Source organism: Sphaerodactylus townsendi, linkage group LG05, assembly GCF_021028975.2.
Source record: "Sphaerodactylus townsendi isolate TG3544 linkage group LG05, MPM_Stown_v2.3, whole genome shotgun sequence".
Taxonomy (NCBI): Eukaryota; Metazoa; Chordata; class Lepidosauria; order Squamata; family Sphaerodactylidae; genus Sphaerodactylus; species Sphaerodactylus townsendi.
In genome coordinates this window covers 85,293,256-85,316,198 of record NC_059429.1, presented here as the reverse complement: position 1 = coordinate 85,316,198, position 22,943 = coordinate 85,293,256, and the positions used below count along the sequence as shown (strand labels likewise).

At 44.2% G+C, this 22,943-nt stretch overlaps 1 protein-coding gene across 3 annotated transcripts in view; it reads right to left on the bottom strand.

Moving 5' to 3' along the window:
- SOX13 (SRY-box transcription factor 13) overlaps positions 1–22,943 on the bottom strand; it is a 71,587-nt gene that overhangs the window by 20,200 nt on the left and 28,444 nt on the right. For all 3 annotated transcript variants that reach the window (XM_048496181.1, XM_048496182.1, XM_048496183.1), the window contains exons 2-5: positions 4,271–4,478; positions 3,349–3,454; positions 1,388–1,474; positions 588–760 (exon numbers count right to left, since the gene is read on the bottom strand). In XM_048496181.1, the coding sequence (XP_048352138.1) occupies positions 588–760; positions 1,388–1,474; positions 3,349–3,454; positions 4,271–4,477 (573 nt within the window). In that variant the 5' untranslated portion in view covers position 4,478. The remainder of the gene's footprint in view (positions 1–587; positions 761–1,387; positions 1,475–3,348; positions 3,455–4,270; positions 4,479–22,943) is intronic.

The window sequence follows — 22,943 nt, the reverse complement described above, 5'->3', positions numbered from 1 at the left end:
CGCACCAATTGCCCGTGGCCGGCTGGGCAGTGCCGTGGGCTTCCCCTCTCGCCCACCTCGTTCGAGCGGGGCGGGCGCTTTCCCGGCAGCCGGCAAGGCCAAGCCGCTGGCCCCATCCTTGCCCGCCCTGCAGGCAGCAGGGAGGGCGCATCCATGCGCTTCTCAGAATGAGTGGAGTAAAAGGTAAAAAAACCCAATATATACAGTGTTATCTTTATTTTAAATGTCAAAAATTATTTGCGGCTCCAAGTGTTTTCTTTTCCTGTGGAAAACGGGTCCAAATGGCTCTTTGAGTATTAAAGGTTCCCTATCCCTGGTTTAATGTCATTAGCGTAGTCCCTAACTCAAACCTGTTGTTTACCCCAGAATGAACAGGAACATACATGTTTATACTTACTCTATCTATTTCTTCTGTTAAGAGGCATGCTATTAACAGCTTTTGTCCCAAGTCGACAATAAAGTGCCTTTTCAAGACCACATAAAGTCTCCAAAGTTCTAACCTAATTTTCCTGCCACCATCCAGCAAAATATTCCAAAGATTGGGGAAAGAAAAGACAATCTCAAAGTTGGGCCCTGTTGCCTGCTACCTGTTCCTGCTGCTGCCTGGCTAGCTCCATTTGTTGCTGCTGTTTCTCAAACAACATAGCTGCCATGTTCTTCTGCTCTGAATGGGCTGTCAACAGCTGGTCCCGCAGGGTGGACAGCTGGTTAATCATGACCAACAGCTGCAATTCCTTCTCTGCCAGGCTTTCTTGGGTTCCTGAGACAAGCAAGAGACCAAGCAAGAAACAGTTGGTGAAATCTACGGCTACAGTGGTTAATTGACTAATTATTTAGATAAGCTGATTTTTAAAATACTTTGATTAATGGAGAACCTCTAATCAACTAATCAGGCATCAGATTTTTAAAGATCTTCCAATATACATGCATACAACAGCTATTTTTCCTTCTTAGGAGGCCCAATATGGTATGTAACTAGAAATGGGAAGTCCCCAGTTCAAATCCCCACCATCATAAAATTCATTAGCTAAACTTGGGCCAGTCACAATCTTTCTCTCAATCAGGATAAAATTGAGAAAGGAAAAACTATGCAAGTGATCACAACATCTTGGAAGGATGGATAGAATAAAATGTGAAAGACAGAAGAGGCATTCCTCCTTCGGTCTCATATAGGAGGCAAGGCCCTCTCAAAGATGTGTTTTGACATAAATGGTCTTTTTCTTGAGAACTATACTTCTAATTGCATTAAACTATTGCTTTATTTTTCCATTCATACATACACACATATTCAGATTGATTAACTGTACCATATCAGATCCATTCATTATGCATGGCCTGCACTGGACCACTGAACATGCTCAGCCAAACTATTAAACAAATAACTTACCTTTCACCTCTTTCGACTCTGTAGGACTCTTCCCCAGAAGCCTTTCCTTCCAGTCACTCGACAGTAACTTCTCAATGGTCGGCATAACTGTTGCAATGTTATGGTGCAATGTGCAGACAGGTTTGAAGTTTGAAAAGAGAAAGTGTAAATAATAATATTAAACACTGAATCAGTAAAATGGGATAGCACAAACATTAGAGAAGGGTAGAAACGTAGTGACAAATCTCACAGTGGCCAGAAGACTCAAGGGAATTAATAACTAAATTCTCTATCTTATTCCTAATCAGCTGATTGCCAAAAGGTGAAAATGAACATGTGCACTAGATCACTCCATGAATGCTCCTTCATGGGCGATTCCGCACTCACTAACTCAACCTAGGTTCGTCCCACTGGGCTGAAATTGCCGACCTAGGTCAATTCCTCCATTACTCCGCACAGCAGCTGAGGTAATCCTGCCGGAGCCGAGCTCAGAGGGCGGGATCACCTCGGTGCATCATTCACTCCTCGTTCCTGATAGGCTTCTGCGTTGCTATGAGCAGCATGTAATCTGCCCTTCGTTTATGCGCATGGTCGTCGCTTCTATACAGAAGTGGGGGGGGAGGCACACTTTTCGCCATTGTGATTGGCTGAACGGGTGAATCGAGGTGACGGAGATTCCCCACTTTACCAACTTCAACCTGGGTTCACTGAAAAAACTGTACCTCCCTGGTGGAGTCGGAAATTTAATGGCAGGATGGAGCAGAGCAGGAACGGACTCGCGTGGAACTCGCCGGATGTGGGGAGTACCTCGGTCGAACCTAGATTGAGTTAGTGAGTGCGGAATCTCCCCATATCTCCCATAGATTCTAAAAACATGATTTTTGATAGATGGATAGCTTGTTTTGATTCAGTTTGAACAAATTATGATGTGTGTGAAGTTGTTAATGTAACAATGTAAATCAAGAGCTGCTGCGAATCTAGTCAATAAGATATAAGAATGTATTAACATCTCCCCCAGTTGTCTGCCAAGTCCAGACTATCTCCACATAGCTTATCTGCCCTGGATTCAGTGTAGTTGGGAAGTAGGTTTTTTTCTGCTCCTCCACAACATCATGGTGAAATTATGTATCTCCCAGGGTTCCCCAGATTCACTCCAATATTTTCAAACCTGCTTAGCTACAAAGTTTTTGAAAAAGCAGGAAAGGCAGGATAGCTTTTATGTGGGTAGAAAGGTCCATTTTTTCCCAGCCCTGCTCACATGGCAACCATTTTCCCTGTTCTTGTCCCCGCAAAGGCCATTTGCTCCCTATAGAACTGGAGCTTTTTAATTCTTTAAACAGGCAACCGGATATTGTTGTATCATAACAATGTAGTGATCTGTGTCAGGTTCTCTGAATTTTCAGCATTCATTTTTACAAAAATACCCTAGGTCTCAAGCTCTGTGGATTCTGTGGAAAGGAAACGAAAAAGCATCATCTCTGTAACAAAGGGGGCTGGAAACTTTTATAAAAATGAAAGCTGAGAATTCAGAGAATCTGATATACAGGTTGTTTATCATTAATACAACAATATTTATTTGCTAATTTTAAAAACCTTGAAAGTCCTGGTGGTGTTTGAGGGAAGATGCCCAATGCCAGGGAAACAGGGAGAAAAATTATAAGGAAATTTGTCATGTGGAAGCCCCGTTGCTGCTTCTGCTGCTCTGTATCAACATCAAGGGAGAAATTACACAAGCTTGTCCCAATATGTGTGTGTGGGGGGGAGGGGGGGAATAGAAGCCCATTTCCAGCAGTATTCCAAAGCCTCAATCAAGATCTTTCCCTGCCTTACAATGCAAGGGCCTTTAGCTAGAGTCTCCAGGAACTGAGTCTTGTGATGCACATCTTTTCCCACAGACAATAGCTTTCTGCCAGAAATAACTGGAAAGAGGGGGGCTGGGGTGGGAGGGACAGGACTATAACAGCTGCCAGAAGTCTTCATACCTTCTTTCAGGTTCTTATTGAAATCCAATTTTTCCTGGTTGCTGAGTATTGGCTCAAATGCAAGTTTCCTGGAATCTAATGCCCTGTCTGCTGGAGATCCAGATTCCTGAAAGATTGAGAGCTATTGTTAATCACCACATGTTTTCAGAAAAAAATTAAAGAGACGAACAACATATAAGTAGATTTCAAAGCCTTCTTTATGTAAATCTCCTGATATCCTCTGGGATGTCAGCAGCTGATCTGTTCAGTGAAGCATCTAAGAACTAAGGAATCCAATGGAAAGATTTCACTTTTCACTATAAAATGAAATCTTCTCCAAAGAGTAAAATTGCTGCAATGTGATGCAGATTGCCAGCTCTGGAGTTGGGAAGTACCTTGAGATTTTGGGGTGGAGCCTAAGGAGGGTGGGGTTTCTGAGGGGAGATACATCAATGGGGTAAAATGCCATAGAGTTCACCTTCTAAAGTGGGCATTTTCTTCAAATGAACTGATCTCTGTCACCTGGAGATCTGATGTAATAACAGGAGCTCTCCATCCATCGCCTGGAAGATGGCAATCCTAGACAGAATCAGCACAGGCCAAAAACAGCGCCCCTGGAATGGTAAAAATACTGTTCCAGGGGCGCTGTTCATACGGCTACCACCTCCACAACTTAGTGGTCATTTTATTTTGTAACATAGCCCCGATACACATTTTACCATTTTTACTACAACAAATGTAAGATCTATATCTATGAATACATTCACATAGCACCCTGAAGCATTAATGGGGCTTGTTTTTGTGTGTATGTGTGTGTCTTGGGGAAATGTTATGTAAATGTGTGTGTTTTGTAGCATGGCCTGGCCTTTTAAAGACTGAAAAACTGGAAGAGCCCTGTGTCAGGGCAAGAAAGAAGGACAGGATCCGGGATATTTTGCCCCACCTGTGGGAGGGTCTGGGGATCGATGCCTTCACTCAGTGGTAGTGGTGATTTGTGTGGCTTGTCAGAACCAGGCGTTGTGCTAATTGCCTCTCCCTGTGTGGACTGGTAAAAGCTCTCGTTTTTCTCTTCTGTTTTAACAGTGCAGTTCACCATGTTCCCAGCTCCATTGAGCTCCAGCTGAGGAGAGGCAGGACTCCTCATGGACATCCTGCAAACGGAACACAGGAGGGGAGTTGAAGGCTTGAGAGAGAGTTGTTGACATGATTAAAAAGGGTGGTTCAGCACACTGACAACATTAATGTTTGCTTTCCTAAACACTAAAGTCTAATAGAAAACTTTTGAATCACATTCCCATACAATTTAAATCCAATACAAATTTGGGTGCCACAGAGATATGGTTTTTATTTAAAAATAAATCCACCCAGAAAGAATGTATTTATTCAAAATTATATCCACACTTTATAATTCATCTAAATCTAATGATCACATTATCAAAATCGAAAAGAAACAACATTACAATAAAATTATAGGTATAGGAAAAGCCCAGCTCTAGAGTACACTTAAAAAACCATATTATACCCCCTCCCAGCGAGAACATGTGCTTTTCATTCATGTTCCTGTGAATTAAAAAACACACATTCTTATGCACCTCCCTAGAAACTTCATTTCAACACCCTGATGCTACCAAAAGATCATGATCAGTCCAAGCTTCTCTTCCCATCACTGATATTATTTCTCTAATAAAAGATATGAAAATAAGCCTTCTTCACTAAATGTGGAGGGCAGGAAAGATGGTGCAATCATACAAGGAGATGTAACAATATATGCTCAGGATATGGGTGGAAGGCACCTGATGCAGCAACACTATTGAAGCTAAGGAGATCTAGGCCTCATCAGTGCCTATATGGAAGAAGATCTCATTGGAATTCTCTCTGCATGTTCTGAGTATCATGAGGGAATAAAGGTGAGATGTAATCAATAAATAAAGGTGTGAACCCTGGACGCTAATCAGCAGCAAGTACAACTGCAGCAGAATTGTAGCCCTTGTGCTGTGCTGTGCTGTGCATGCTTTTCCTCCTTGGAAGATGCTATCCATACAGGAAAAGCACTTCTAGTGAACTGCACCATCAGAGGTAACATGCCTTGGACCACCAAGGACTAAGGCAACTGCATTGTGATGGCACTGCAATTTTCTGGTTGTGTCGAGACAGAACAGGAGTAAGAACACAAAAGGTTTGGGGCAAAAGCAGTCACTGCAACTGGCCGAACGCCACCATCACTGCCACTCAGAGCACTGGAAAAGCGCAGGGCAGTAATTACATAACAAACAAAGCCTGTCTCAAGCTGTGAATTAATCAAACTGCTGAAAATAAAACCTTCCTCTCAGGAACTTCAGACAAAAGAAATGAAAACAACAAGGCTGGCTGGGTAATGAAAAGCCAGCACACTGAATAGGGGACAAAAGGAAGTGGAACAATAGGGTGCTGGACAAAAGCAATAAAGTAAAGGGAAGCGTGACAGCTGAACAATGGGGCACTGTGCATGCCAGAGTTTCTGATCTTAGCAGGGCTTTTTTATCTCGGTTCCCTGCCCTTCTCTGAACAAATCATTGTGCTTTTCAGGCTATTGGGTTTCCTTTGCCGCTTGCTATTTGGCTCCTACAGCCATTCCAGTCAGAAACCTACACTGTTCCATTTTCAGCTGTGGCAGCATCCTCCCTGTACCACAGCCCATCAGAGACCAAATAGATTCATCTTCTGGAGAGAAAAGCCATCCATGTGCAGGGGAGGAACACTGATAAGGGGCAGCAATTCACCCTCACCCCAACAGAACATGCCAACTGCACTATGCCGCCTGTGACAGAAGGCTCTTTGCTTTTGGTGTAACACACTGCCCAAGGAAAAAGTATTTGGTCTCTATTTGCCCTGATAGTTCTGCTGCTTGTTCAAAGAGGTTCGTAAAGGTGTTCAAATGCCATTTGGGTGAGATTTAAGTTACTTGGCATCACAGAACCCTACTGCTGGAATTCTGTCAACAACGAGCTGGGCACTTGATAATGTATTACTGAGACACCTCCAGAGGATTTTTCAAGCATCAGAAAGACTGGTTCAGGGATACTTAACATTCACAACAACTGTACCGATTTCAATCTATACCAAACAAAAGACCATATGATTAGTGAGGCCACTTTATACAGCAAAACTCAATAAGAATATCTAGCATTTATACAGACTATTTTAAGCACTTCACGAAATTTATTTTAGTAGAACTTGCTACTCTCTCCACACTAAACACTGCAGTCTCTCCGGACTGAGGACAAGACATGGCCCACCATTTGACAAATATAGAGCACAGAAGGGATGTGAGTCAAAGACTTCCTGGTTCACAGCTTAGTTTCTCAGCCACTATTCATTGCTGTCAACTGAACGCAGAACTTCCAGAGGGTCTCCTAGGCTATCCACTGTGCAATACTATTTTATGCCCGTTTAATGAAGCCAAACTTCTGGTTGAGAGCTAAATCACAACCCCAGCAGTAGCATGGGAACCTGCAATATACCCAATAGCCAGTTATACTCATTGAGAGACAGGACATTCTGTACAGTAAGCAACATAATAGACTTCATTAGGACCTCACTAGGCAATTTATTCTGTGTTGTTGTTGATTATTTCAATTTTTAACCTGCCTTTTCCTGACCAAGTCAATTAGCATGCAAAAACTCAGCATGTGCTGTTGGATGACACATCCTTTCCTCTGATTTGTGCTAACCAATCACAAACCTAAGGATCACACTAGATAAGGGCAATCTGAGATCTGTCATGGGGTCTTTACAAAGTAAATTGCAGTCATGCAATGCCCCAATTCAGATTGAGGCCATGCCAGGAAGGGGGGAAAAAGAGTTTAATCCTTTCAAACATACAGAGTTGCTTATTACAATTGCTTTTCTACTTCACTATTATTCACCCATTTTTTTCCCTTTCATGACCAACAATAGTGTAGACAGGAGTGTCAGCTTTTATAGGCAAAGCAATACAGAAGTGAAAAGGTTAAACCCCTTCTGTACTCTCTGCCATGGTCACAGCCTGAATTAGGGCTGAAGGCACTGTTTTAAAATTTCCAAGAAGATCCAGTCAGATATCCCAGCTTCTCCTCAGTTTTGACACTCAATTACACATGGCATGAGAATGTGGGAAAGAAAGTCTCCGGTCCTCTTCACAGGAGTTACTACAATATAGGCTTTTCCAGGGGGAGCTGCATTGATCTGCAGTAGAGAGGTTACATTTAAGTCCAGTAACATCTTAGAGATCAACAAGAATTTCAGGGTGTAATAATTTCCCCTCTGCTCTAATTTACCTTTACATTCTTCAGAAGCATTCTTTACAGTACCCTTTCCACATTCTGACTAGGATAAAAGGACTCAGATCTCCCCTTCTATTCTCGTATCCTGAAACTCTTGTTGGTCTCTAAGGTGCTATTGGACTCAAATCTAACCGTACAGTCTTGGCTGTTTCCTTGCCAACATCTCTTGATCCAAAAAAAGTAGTCATACACATGAAATATATGAGAATTATGTCTCCTAGGCCCACATACCCTTTTACAAAATTTAACATTTCAATCAGGAGTGTCAAACATGCAGTCTACGGTCTGCAGCATCCATCCCCTTGAGAGGTCTTATCAGGCCTGTAAGCCAGCTGAGGAAACCCCCCTCTCACTCCTGATCTGCCCTGGTGACCCCACTGCAGGTTTGCCAGTTCAGGAACCCCACCCCAACCCTTCCCACTCCTGATCTTGCCAATCAGGTACCCACCCCATTCTGCTTAAGGTTCACCAATCCAGGCACCCACCCATACCACTCCCAGCCTGTCTTGATGAGCCCATTTCGGGCTCACCAGTTAAGGCAGCCACATACCCTGACCACTTCCCCCAGTGCTGTTCTGGGCTGGTGAGCCAACTGCAGGCTCAACAGCTGAGGCAGCCACTCCCCACCTCAGTGCTGATCTGTGCTGGTCAGCCTCCTGGGGGTTCACTGGCTGAGGAAGCCATCCCCCCCTACCCCAGACCTGACCCAACCAAGTCACATTTATGTCGTAACCAATGAGTGTGACACCCCTGATCCAGATATTCATGTGTCCATCAGGATAACACATGAGCCAACTGCAGGGACGTAGGTATAGATTTTTATGGGGGAGTTCAGGGTGGGGCCACACCCCCACCCGCCCCTAGGGCATGGCCACGCCTCCCCAAGCCCCACCCCTGGCCCAGCACTTATAAAAGCAGCTCTCTGAGGTTGGGGATGGCAGACTCCCCTGCCCTGCCCTGCCCTGCCCCTCTCCTCTGGGCAGAGGCATAGAGGGAAAATGGAGCCTGGTGCAAAATCTGAGTTTTGCGCCCACCCACCCCCACCCCGACCAGCCGCTGTGATGCTGGAATCCACCCCCAAACAGCATCACTTTCAATGATGTTTAAACTACAGAGCCCAAATTCTCCTTTTAAATCCACCTTAAGGGGAAAATCTGGGGTCCCTAGTTAAACAACATTGAAAGTGATGCTGTTTTGGGGTGGATTATCTTCCACCCTGAAACAGCATCACTTTCAATGTGGCGTAGTGCTTAAGAGCAGGTGCATTCTAATCTGGAGGAGCAGGGTTTGATTCCCTGCTCTGCCACTTGAGTTGTGGAGGCTTATCTGGGGAATTCAGATCAGCCTGTGCACTCCCACACATGCCAGCTGGGTGACCTTGGGCTAGTCACAGCTTTTCGGAGCTCTCTCAGCCCCACCCACCTCACAGGGTGTTTGTTGTGAGGGAGCAAGGGCAAGGAGATTGTAAGCCTCTTTGAGTCTCCTACAGGAGAGAAAGGGGGGATATAAATCCAAACTCTTCTTATTCTTCTAAACCGAGGACTTCAGATTCTCCCTTTAAATCCATGCCGAAGGGGGTGGATTTAAAAGGAGAATCTGGGGAAATTTGGGGGGTGCCTGCTGTCAGGGGTGCAATTGTTAAACTAGAAGCACCAAACTTTCAGGGTATCTTTAGGAGTCTAACCTAATGATACCACCCAGGTTTGGTGAAGTTTGGTTCAGGTGGTCCAAAGTTATGGACCCTCAAAGGAGATGTAGCCCCCATCTCCTATTAGCTCCCATTGGAAACAATGGGGGATGGGGGCACCCCCTTTGGGAGTCCATAGCTTTGGACCCCCTGGACCAAACTTCACAAAACCTGGGTGGTATCAGTAAGAGTCTCTCTTGATGATACCTGCCAGATTTGGTGAAGTTTGGTTCAGGGTGTCCAAAGTTATGGACCCTCAAAGGTGTAGCCCCCATCTTCTATTAGCTCCCATTGGAAACAATGGAGGATGGGGGCACCCTCTTTGGGAGACCATAACTTTGGACCCCCTGAACCAAACCTCACCGATCCTGGGTAGTATCATCAGGAGTGTCCCCCAAACAATCTCAGAAAGTTTGGTGCTGCTAGCCCAAACAATGCACCCCCTGCAGGCCAAAAACCGAAAAAGGACTAAAATGTTTTAAAAACCCACAAACGGAGGGGCGGAGCTTCGGACATGAATGTGGGGGTTCAGACCTGAGAACCCCCCCCTTACTGACGTCCATGGCCAACTGTGTTCTCTGTTCACCCACATAACAACACCATTTTACCTGGCAATATCTAGGTAATTCAGTTCATTCTGCCTGGGTTCAGACATGCTGAAGATAATCATCAATAGTCATTATCTACCCTGTTTCCCCAAATATAAGACATCCCCCAAAAATAAGACGTAGTAGAGGTTTTGCTGAAGTGCGAAATATAAGGCATCCCCCGAAAGTTTTTGTTTGGAAGCATGCCCGACAAACAGAACACAGAAAAATAAGACATCCCCTGAAAATAAGACATAGCGCATCTTTGGGAGCAAAAATTAATATAAGACACTGTCTTATTTTCGGGGAAACACGGTAGTACACTACAATTTGTGTGAAGGCTTCTAGCTTTGTGAATGCTCATAGGCCTAATCAATGTACTAAGGAAGACTGAAAACCTGAAAAACCCATCATAGCTCCAATCTTCTCCTCAGCCACGCAGGATTATTTAGGAAGAAGAAAGGACATATCTTACTATCATCTGGAACAATGACATACACATAGAAAATATGTGTGAATACGTACTTCCTGAGTGCCTAAGGACAACCCTAGTTTGGTCCAGCCAGCTCCTTCTTCAAACTGGAAGCAATCTTAAATTGCTTTTCACAGGACATCTGTTAGGGCCAAAAATCTGGCTAAAAGCTATTTTAGCTCATCATCGGAGCCTCACCCATCAATCCATAATGTCTGACCAACTCCTACAGGGCATGAAGTTTGCTATTACTGAAGCCACTTTCTTATAACCCTGCTCTGATTGGCTTGCTTTGGCTATACAGACTAAACTAGAGGTTCCCAATAGGGCACTAAAGGGTGCCATGGCACCCGCAAACGTTTTCCCTAGACCTCACTGTTTTTAAAAGGGGTGTGTGTGGCCAGGTGGACCCTTCTCCAAGCAGGGCTTGTGATGTGCCTCTGGAGATTTAATTGACACTGCAGATTAAAAAAAAATTTCTTCAGATACAGCTGCCAACGCAGCACAAAAAGGCATTCAGTTAAACAGCATTTCATTAAACAGAGTTTATTTATTTATTTATTTATTATTTAAACTTTTATACCGCCCCATCCCCTAGGGGCTCTGGGCGGTGTACAACATGAATCTCAGTACAAATAAATATGGTTAAAACCTTTAAAAACAGCAGTATGGTAATAAGAGGCGTCCAAGTACCCTAATTTTAAATCCTCCCCTAAGAGGGAGGGAACAGCGAGTCCCATTAGATAGAAGGACCCAGGTGTTAAGAGCTAAAGGAAAAGGAAAAGGGGGGGGCACCTTCAGCGGCTGGTCCCTCCAAAGGCCCGGCGGAACAGTTCCGTTTTACAGGCCCTGCGGAACTCTCCAAGGTCCCACAGGGCCCGGCCGGCCGGTGGAAGAGTGTTCCACCAGGCTGGGGCCAGAGCCGTAAAGGCCCTGGCCCGTGTGGAGGCCAGCCGCATCATTGAGGGGCCAGGGACCACCAAAAGATTTCTGTCTGAAAATGTTGAAGAGTTATTATTACTGTTTCTGTCTGAAATGTTGAAGAGTTATTATTACAGCCCAATCTGGGAGAAGGGCTTATCTTAGGAGGCAGAGCAGTTCCGCACCAACACGTTTGCCCTCTCCCCAAGGGGCAAATGTGCTGCTGGAGGAAGGAGACTCGTGGGTGACTGGGCACCCTTCAGACCCATAACCGCAAAAGTCAGAAGTCTTGGCTGCACCAGAGCTGCACTGGAGTCTAGACCAGATGTGAGCATGGGACAGGGGGCCAGCTGGGGTGTTATTGAGGTTGTAGCTGACATTAGTCAGCTCCCACTCTGGGTTTGTGGCCAGTTGTGCCACCTGGAGGGCTTTCTGGCAATGGGGAGGGTTTTTGCTGTTTCCTCCCTCCCCATGCCTCTGGAAAGCACTTCGGAGGCAGCATGGCAGCAGTACCATCCCCAGTCACCCCCACTGTCTGGATTGCACTGTTATGGTTATAAATAACTCCATTCTCTGATAGTTTGTGGTTGATTCCTCCTTCTCTGGCAGCCATTTTGTAGTTGTGCCTGCCAGCCTATGTGAAAATTCCAAAGATGCTCTCAGAGTCAGGCCCCCAAAAAGTTGGGAATTCCTGGATAGATGTTATTCTTCCCCTTTTTGATAGATCAGGAAGATAACTAATTATAAAGACAACAAAATCCAGAAAAACATTTGTAGCTTTATGGTCTGAACTTAGAGCCTCATGATCTAGGATTCTGTGTGCTCAGGCCTTAATCCCCTCTGTATCTAAATTAAAGGTAGCTCCAAGGTCCAGTTCTAAGTTGTCCAGTTCCAGGCTGGGACCCAATTCAAGTCATGAAGTTCCCTCTTTATCTAGGTCTATTGTCCATTTTGAAGATATTTAACAGTCCAATAACATCTGTCGTAACAGATCTGTCCGCAAAGCTCAAATATAACGTCTCTTGAAAGTTATAAAAAGTGTTTCAGGGAAGAAATTTCCACAGCTCTTTTCCCCAAAAGGAGTTCAGCCTGCTACATTCCTCTCACCTGTGTTTTCCAAAAATCACTACATGAGAGATCTTTTCTCCCTGACCTGGGTTGAAGATGTTTCTTACCTGCTGAACAAATGTCAGCAGGCAGGAAATGTTTTATATCTGCAGTCCAAACCTCTTTTGTTTCCACTGCTTGCACCCGCCATTTTGCATGCTGCAGCACATTCTCTGTGAAGATTCCCCATGAGGTTTCCTCTGCTTGCAGTTAATCTATTTCCTATTTCCCTGTAAAAAGTAGATGAATAAATGTATTGTCAAAGGCTTTCATGGTTGGAATCACTGGGGTGTTGTGTGGTTTCCAGGCTGTATGGCTGTGTTCCAGCAGCATTTTCTCCTGACGTTTCGCCTGCATCTGTGGCTGGCATCTTCACAGGATTTGGCACATCATTTCCCCCCTTTTTTGTTTTGTTTTGTGGGAGTTGTCTGTGAAGCTATGGTGACATGATTAGAGAAACTGCACTATGCACATATTTGTGTCACCATAGCCTCACAGATATCCCCCTCAAAACAAACCAAAAAGGAAAAACAACATGTGCACAGGATCACTAGGCTAAACAAATTTTATTCACCTATTTTTTTTACAATGAAATGGCAAACAGATGAGCTGCAAGCAGAGGAAACCTCCATGGGGAATCTCCATGGAGAATCTGCTAAAGCACACAAAATGGCAGGCACCACTGTGAAGACCTCCGAGCAGCAAGCAGGAAAAAAGATCCATTTTGGATGACAACTCTTGTGTTCTCCCACATTGTAGGAACACAAAATGCCAAAATGGATTTTTTAATAAGGTCCTAAAGACGTTATATTTATGCTGTGCGGAATCCACCAGTGTATTCCAGTTGCTGTTGTGTTGAAAAATATGCCCTCCAGAGAATGACTATTCAAGTTACTAGTTTGGCCCTGACTAGATCTTGATTTTTCAAGCTATTTCCACATGGTCCAAATACCCCAGGTTGAGCAAGAGAAATATCCCGGTTTGGCCAAGAACTTTGCACAGATCCTAATCCTAAAGCGGGTTTGTCCCACGATATTTTCCAGGTTTTTCAAAAACCACTAAAATGTTGATCTTTTTCCAAAATCCCGCGTTGAATCACTTCCATGCAAAAGGCACAGGAGCAAAACTGATTTATTTTTCCCACCCCACTGCCTGATCTCCCTGTCTTACTTCATGCTCACCCTGTTCCAGCTCACTCTCACAAGTGCCACTCGCTAGCCGAGCCACAGCCAGCCCAGTTCTGCAGCTCCCAGCTCATGTTTGCAATGGGATCCTGGGAGGGGTGGGGAAGCACCTGCCTGGCAGGATTTTCTCATTCCATGACAGCCCCAAAGACCAGACAAATGTTATTTGGTATATGGGGGGGGGGGGGGGCATGTCTCGTACTATGGTTTCCTGCACACCTTTAAATGTGGATGGGACATAGTGCTCTGCCCAGTATTGGTCAAAAGTTTTTACTTTGCATAGCACAATGTGCTTGCCATGTTGCTCACTGCACTGGTTCCTTTCCAAAGCTAGAGAAAAAAAGGGGGATGTCCTGCTTGGTTTTTCTGTGGTTGCTGTGGATCCATCAGTCAGAAGCACCGGCTTAGGGGAGGCAGAAGAGCCAATCAGAATGCAGCACACCAGGGAAGTTTGAGCATGCGTGCTGCATCTACATTGCAAAAACAAAAAAAGCCGGGCTCATGCAAAAGAAATTGGAGTATTTCCTCCCAGTCTTAACTTGACTCCTTCACAGAAATGTGAACCCATGCAAAGGGAGAAACCGGGATAAAATAGGCCTGGAGTTTTAAATACCAAATGTAACCTAGTATAATTATGCTGCGCAGAATCGATCTCAGTCTCAGCTAACTGGAACGCTAGAAGTGGAGTATATGCATATGTTCCTACTGTTCATGTGTCATCAGCTTCTCATTTACTAATTTTATATGGAACAAGAGGTCTGCCTTTTGCTAAGGTGAGATCCACTAACAAAGGGATATCAGCCAATGCAATGGCATTGTATGTCAAAGTTACCTCTCAATTATGGAAATTCAAAATTCACAGCAAATCAAGGTCCCTGCACCTGTCATCTGGCTAATCTGAATACGTACTTTCTTTGCCTATTCGTGTTGCCCACAACAGAGAATCCTTATAGCAAAGATCAGCTTTAGAAAATGGCCACTTTCTTTTTAGATGCAAGGGATGCTGGCAGGGGAAACAGCCCATGCTGCAGTATATCCTGTATGGACGACCTGAGGCCATCTTTCTCAAGTTTCCATACAATTCATTTCACAGAAGAGCTCAAAGAATCTGCAGAAGGTCAAAGTTAGAGAAATATAAAAAGGATCTTCAGGGCACCCTGACCTGCAAAGATACAATAAGCAGAGATGAAAATGAACTGAGCAAAAAGAAATCCGTGCTTTCATTCCAGTCCTTATTACTTCAGAAAGCCTGCTGAATGCATAACCCCATTATGCTGAAGGGGAAATAAAGCCATATTCTTGTTGCAGGTTTCGCTCACTTGCTTGCTGGTATGTAGCTATGTAAGAGGGCCGCATTGTCATCTGGACAATGGGAGAATCAAGAACAATCAGTTGGTGGCGTGCTGAAAATGTATTCGTTTTAAAAGAGGACACAAAGGGAAAGTTCCAATCCTCCAGTGGGTCAGATTCCTATTGTACTTAACCTTTCGGTACCACTGGAAGTTTACTCTCAAAATGGGTCTGTTACTTTAATAGGTACCTCTCTGAAAAGGGACTCATTGTATTTTTATTACATAGTTTGCTGAACAAAAATATAGCCAGTTATCTTGTTACAAGGTTTGTTCCAGCAATGGGCCTGCTCCCCATTCTAATAGTCTCAGGTAGTTACCTCAAGGGGGAAGGCTCCAAAGAGCAAACAATGGAAACTGGAACAATTGGTCTGGTATGTGGAAAATGTCTTCCTGTAATGGGGGTTTTCTTTTAATGTTTCCTTTTCTTGCATTGCTGGGGAGGGCTGAGCAAGGCCTGCAGTCCTCTAATGTGCCAGACATAGCAAAGCGATATATGGCCAAGGCCAAGGATTTCAGCAAAATTCCAAGAGGGAATGACATCTTTTAGAAGATATAACATTAAAGATTTCGTGTATACTATAATTTAGATAATACAGTAGGAACCTGCAAAACAGATAGTGTTAAGTAGGTTTTTTTCATCCTACTAGGTGAACCATTATGAGTACATTATATAAGGTGAGGTCTTCATCCAGATAGAATATACTACATGGGTTCATTCCAAGATGCCTGCTGAAGCCATTTCTCTCAAACCTGGATTAAGGCCATTTTCAGTAGTTAAGACCAGTGCCTGGGTGCAAACATGAAATTCTCAAAGCTCTAACCATTCTGAAGATTGATCATTAGACTCAATAAGCAATTGCAGACCTATGTGGAACAGTGGCATACAGCCTATAGGGACTGGGGTAACCCATGTCCCCGGGATGCACACTTTTTGGTCATGGGGGGGGGGCTCTCTCCCATGGCACGCCAACCTGGCCAGCATCCGGCTGCTCTCCCTGTGCCAGGACGCAGCTCGCCCAGCCACGTGGTCAGGAGGCCTCTCACACTGGCACAATCCCCCAGTGTGGGGGGGAGGCCTCGCACGCTGCAGGAGAGGCTGGGCACACCAGCGAGGGAGAGGCCTTGCACGCCACAGGAGAGGTCGGGCACACCAGCACAATCCTCTGGTGGGGGAGAGTCCTCCAGCCAGGAGGCCTCTCCCCCACCGAGAGATCATGCTTGAGACTCATGGTTGGGGGGCCTCTCCCTTGCCAGGTATCTACCATGGCACCCTGCCCCCCCGCCTCCCTGCAAGATGGATTCTGCCCTTCCCAGGGCCTGGGGAGCACAGGAGGCAGCCTGTAGGGTGGTGTGGGGGCTTGGACAGGAGGCAAGGCAGCAGGTCGGCCCAGGATGCGGCCTGCCGCTGTGGTGTCTGTCCAAGCCCTGCCCTCAAGCTCTGCCCCTGAGCTCAGGGAGGCACAAGGGTGGGAGTGGCTGCCCAGAACAGGTGTTGTCCCCAGGCGCCATTTCCCCCAATATGCCTCTGATGTGGAAGGATGGTTGTTTCCACTGTTGATGGTCATGCCCAAAGCAAGAGAATTTTGGGAGCAAATTATCAATGCAATTAATACTATTTTAGAGGCCAGCCCCCCCCCCCACATTTGTTTATTTGCATTTTAAAGGGATCAGTTCCTGAAGAGAAAGAGTATCTTTTATTCCCCTTATATAGGAATGCTTTCTGTTTTAAGATTATTTATGTGACTTCTAATGATTAGTTGTCTTAAATATGACAGTCATGAGCATATGAGTATAACTGTTTTAAATAGTATTGTGGGTTCTAATGACAATGTTGCTTAGAATATTGCTAATGTTACAAATAATATATATTTATAATGCATTGGTTATATACTTTTTGATGTATTTTCTTTAGTAAACTTGGTAATTATAGAATTGTTAGTCATGATAAACAATCTTTAGTAAAAAAAAAACCACTGGCATTAGTTCTGAGTTGGCATTTTCAGTCTGAAAATTCTCAAGCCACGCCTTCAGTCTGGATGCAGGACTGGGCAGGATGCTGGATGCTTTCCTAATGCTCAGGAACAGCCCGTTCAGAAAGGCCAGCCTATATCTCAATGGAAGTGTATTGTCATCACCACCCACTCACCCAACACAGAACACTGGGACATTAACAGACCACTGTGGTCCTGATACCTCACAGAGCCTTGGAAACGGATCTACATATTCAGTTGGAACAACTACCAGGAATAATCAAAGGTGGTTAGTTTATCTGTGAACCCCAAAACTAAAATCTCGCCATGGCGCCAGACTCTCTCAACAGTAGCTATACAACTTTCTTGCCTACATTGTTATTTCTTTGTGGCATACATCCTGCTATTCTCCCTCTCTGCACTGCCACCCTTCCTGGCGAAAACCTGACCCTACCTCTCTTGTTTATTCTACTGCGGGGGTGGCTTCAGCATTAAAAAATAGCCACTCTGAGACTGGCACCATGTGAAAATTTTCCAGCACTGAAATCAGGAAATGGCACCTTCTTGGGTAGGGTGAAATCTTCAGGAAGCTTATGACATAGCTTAACAGGGTTTTTAAGGCAAAGCGAGGCAATGCTGCAATCATGAAAGCTGCCATTCAGTTGTGATGGCTCCAGGACTACAATTATCAGCAACTTACATGGATCTAGATCCTGAAGTCAGAAATAAAATTTATCAGGGGATTGGATATGTAATTATTGTCCGTTTTTATTCACCAAGGAAAGGTATTCCTGACATTATTGTACCTATGATCCTGTTCTTCTGCCTTAAGAGCTGTATCACCTACTAAGCCTTCAGTGCAAATAAACAAATTGAGATTAAGATCATGAGGACTTACTTAAAATGAAAATATTTTGGAGTTTCTATGAGAATTTTGCTTTATATGTATTGAGACAAGAATCATGACAGTAGTATCAAAAGACAGAAAGTCATATTGGTCCATTACAAAAATATTGTTCTAATGAGCCAAGGGCTACATGCCTTTTGTCTACTTTGGAGGATACCAAATTTAGCCAGTTAAGAGGGAAATTCAATAACTGGAGGAATAAGACAGTAATAAATATGCATTTCAGACCTTACACTATAATCAGAGATGGAGGTTCTCTCTAAGAGAAAAACAAACACCTCTTCATTCTGCAACCACTAGGTAACACTACTACCCAACTAGATCTCTACGATTCTGCAGCTGCTATGTAATTTTATTTTGACATTTATATCCTGTTCTTTTTCAAAGAAGCTTACTTCAGTCTCCTCTCCTCCATGTTATCCTTGCAACTGTCCTGTGAAGTAGGCTAAGCTATGAGAGACAAAGTGAATTTCCATGGCAGAGTGAGGGATGGAACTTGGGTCTCCCAGATCCCAGTTTGATGCTCTTAACCACCACACTTTTCCGCACAGGTGCTAAGTGGAGGTGAATAGGCATAAATTACACCGATGCAACCCCCAGGACCGTTTGCACAGACGGTCCCGGTAGGGGTACAGGGGAAGAACAGCCTTTGCACAGGCTGTGCATTCCCCAACCAGCTTACCTGCTCCTGCTGGCTTCCGTTGTGTTGTGGAGGCCAGGGGACACACAACCCCTGACCAGAGTAATGGCTCTGGAGATGGAGGCCAGGGGGGCATGTCCCCTGGCCTCCACAACACAACAGAAGCCAGCAGGAGCAGGTAAGCCGGCTGGGGAAGGCAGGAGGGAAACACCGCCTTCCAGCCACTGCCATTCGCACAGCAGCGGGTGGAAGGTGCCACTTTTGAAAAACCTCGCTCGTGGAGCGAGGTTCAAAAGTGGCGTTTCCACACTGCTTGGGTGGCGCGAGCATGGGGCTGCTGTGTTGCAGCTGCACCTGCTGTGCGAACGCCTCCCTAGGGATGGTGTTTTTGTCGTCCCTGGGGCGCTGTATTCCACCCGTGCGGAAACAGCCTATACTATATGTAATTGAATGGGGGTTTTTTTGCTCGTGTAATAGTGTTACCAAACCGACCCATGGTGGGTGGGGGAGCCCTCTGCTTTAAAACAGTGATGCCTCTACCCATTCTGCCAATCCTTGGGGTGCCTAGCAGTGCAGTGCCAAAATGGGGAGTCCATTCTCTGCAGTGGCTCAATGTACCCACAAGGACATACAATAAGTAAAGCTTGTCAGGCTTGTCCTCACCCACATCTGCCAAGCAAAGCACCTATCTCACACTCTTCCTGAAGGGAAGAGCACAATGACCCTGCCCTGGAGAGCATTTCCATCTCCAACCCTGCACCATACATCCTGGCAAAAGACAAAGAACCTGTTTACCCTGAGTGTTCCTGCCCAGTATTGTATTAACTCAATGCTTCTTCCTCTGACTAACCTTTCTAATGACTGCCTCATTTGCATAGCCATTGTTCTGCAGCTGTAATTCTATCAGCTACCTTCCCCCTTTCATGCATTTCCAAGCTTGGACCATTAAGCTAATGCCTCAACCCATTAGATTAATGACCCAACCATTAAGGTCGATGTCTACTTCTTGTCTTTCCCCAGAAAGGCAGGACTCTTCTTTGTCCTGGGATACTAAGGGTCACTCTGCATAACCCTGAGAGTTTTCCTAGAAGCCCCTCTCCCAATAGCCCTTCTTCAATATCTCTGGACACCTCCCTGTCTGTGATATTGTTCCACAATGCGTTGTTCTTCTACCAGAGTTAAACGTAAGCCGCTCAACTCAGTTCATCGGACCATTTCACTTCAAGATCAGGAGACTATAACCCTTACTCCCCAGTTCCCCCATCTACTTGCTCAACACGACTTAGATCTTAGGATTGTGTGTGTGTGTGTGTGTGTGTGTGTGTGTTCTACTATTTTGATTATTGTTTGCTTGTGTACCTCCATTATCCCTTAATAACATTGTTAAACTTCATTCACTCTCCAGAGGAATTTCTTACAAAGCTGATTTTTGTAAACATAGACAACCAGGATCTCGAGCTTGGCCAACCTTTTGCTAAGCTAAGAGTCTGGTCTCACTAATTCCCCACTCTAAAAGGGACAGACTCCCACCATTTCAGTTAGGATTACCATGCAAGGTAGTCTCTGCCTTGCAAGGAATACATGCGTTCTAATTAGTACCAGAATCAGATTTGCCTCAATGCTGGTTTTGTCTTTGTATTTTCAAGGGGCTTCTCTGGCCCAGCATTCCTCAGTGTAACCTGAGATCCTTTGCACAACTTAGCTAATTACTCTATAGGGGGCTTTCTCCATTTATCAAGTCAATACCTGAACACATTGCAGAAAGAACCTAGCCCTATGCCTTCAATAATACATAAGTACACACAAACAGTTCCTAACCAGAATATGTGTTTTTCTAATGCACTTCTATGATCTTAACTAAGTACCATGCTTATAAAATAGAGAGGAAGTATTCAACATAAATTTGTGTGTTTTAGAAAATCTGAAATTCTACTGCATAAAACTGTTAAGAACATGATCCTGTGAACAGTTTTGCACTAGTGACAAATTTGGGATGAACCAAAGAGAATCCAGCAGAGGTGCTATAATGAAGCAAACATCTAGTCCACAAAAAGACTCTAGTGTCCTTACACATGTGTAGGTCACAGACAACAAAAAAGATTTGTGCAACAAAAGATTGTGCAAAAAAGTGCAATACTACACAGGCAGAATTGTACCATACATGGAATGATGTTTCAAGCAGATGTATAAGGCCCAGTCTACACACGCAGCAGAATGAGGCAGAAATAAGTTATGCATACTTTCACACATGCTTTCAGTACACTTTGCAACTGGAACTTACTGTCCAGAATGGCAAATCCACTTGTAAACAATTGCTAAAATGAACTGAAAGTTCATTAATCTGCATGTGTAAAAGTAAATCAAGAGGTGATAGAAAGGACCATGCATCTTCAGATTACAGGGGAGGGATTTACAGCCCTTTCTGCACAAGAAACTTACAACAATTTCAGGCTGGAAATAAAGTGTTTCCTCCATGGAGCTCAACATTTTTTTTTCTCCTTTGATTCCAAAAACATTTCCAAGCAGCTTTTTCTCTAGTTGTTTTTGAAAACCCTTTTACAACCATTCTTTCTGCTGGAATGTTTCGGAGCCAGCTTCCCTCCCAGTAAAGTCATCGTTAAAACGTTTCATCTTTCTTGCTTTCTTGCCATTTTCCACACCACTGTGCCATCACCCAACGTCCCCCTCAGCATCGTTTTTTCACATCCCCCGTCTCACTCCTTTCCTTCTCAGCTCTATTTCTGCCATTTCATGTGTGTGTGTGTGTGTTTCTGTTTTGCTGTTTTGGTTAAATCAACAAAGAATCGATTAAATGGAGCTACCGAAAACTGAAGCAATGAATAGATGAAAGCATTGTTTCAACAAATAAACAACATTTTAAAAACCTTCACGGCGGCTATGAAATGTTTTGGAGGAGGTGAGTGTGGACAAACATCATGATAAAGGGGATGATCGAAAACATTTTGGAAACATTCTAGGTGACTTGTGCAGAAAGGGCCTTAATTTTCCAAAGTTGTCTTCACGGAGCTGCTCCTGGAGACAACATGGGAGCTTTAGTGTAGAATAGAGCTTACAGGATTGTATGCAGATATAACCTCAGATTTGAGGTAGTCGTACTAGTTTGCTTCCTAGTTCAGTTCAGGAAGCTGTTTCTTACACTGCAAGTCCCTTATGGCATACACATTACAAGGACCACCCTCTCCTGGCATCAACTTCTGTGTCAGCCGCAGGTCTCACAGCAGTTTCTCACTGGCATCCCTCCTCCAGTGTGGTGCATTGTTCCTCTATCCATTCCTGGGCTTTTTCACTGCAGCACCATTAACATGAAGCAGATTACAGTTCAAAAAATGCCCACACTGATGGCCTTTCATGAGGCTTATAAGACCTTCCAAGGAGGGTTTTCTTGTGAAGGGCAGATTTAATCTGAAAGTAACTTTTTCTGGCAGGTGATTAAACGGATACTGCTTTCTATGGAACGTTTGTGATTTTACAGTGTAGATTTGTATTATTTTAATACTTACACTTCATACTTATAAACCCCTTTGTCATGAACAGGCAAGGTGAGCTGCAAATGCCCAAATTAGGAATTTTCATACGTTAATAATTCTCTTGAACCACTAAACTAGCATACATATGAAAGGTTAGGCCAGAATGTTTCCCCCTCATCTGCTGTTTTTTTAAAATGCAGGGAGTTTTTGAAGGGATGAAGCATGAAGAGTGCAACCCTCCTTTCCCTGTCTGCAGTGTTACTGCCATCAGAATTCTACCACCGCATTCTTCTTCACCTGCAGATTAGGCTTCAGCTTCCATTCATTTCACGCATAAAGCCTTTATTCCATCAGCAATCAGGCTCCTTTCATTCCCAAAGTCTTAAAAAGAGATCAGCCAGTCAATTGTTCTTAATAACATAAGAAAACCACAAATGAATGACTTTTCCCAGAAAACCGCCTACTTAACAGATATCAGATGGCTGCACAAACACTGAAAATAAGCAGACACTCAAGCAATATATATTTAACGATAAGGAGACTGTTTCCAGATATAAACACTGGACAAGATTTGTCAAAAAAAAACCCCACTATGTCATCCTTCCTCCAAGGAGTTCAGAGTACAATGTATGGTTCTCCCTTCCTCCATTTTGTCTTCACAACAACCCTGGCAGATAGGCTAGGCTGAGACTGCTGACTGGGGCAAGTGAGCTTTAAGGTTGAGCAGGGGTTTGAATCCCCAGTTCGAGTACAACAATTACATCACAGTGGCTGCATTATGTCCAGTTTTCACCAACTCTGCCTGTGCCACAAGTCTGACTAAGATCCAGAGTAGTGGCTTAAGCTGCAACATACGAAAGCTTATGTTTTCCCTTACCTCGTCTATTTATATTTTGGCACTGAACTGCTTCATCTGCCTTTTGTCTCAACAGGCTAGCTACAGGATCATTCCCAAATGAAATAAAGATCACTCAAAATATTAATGTGTTCTTGTGGTGCA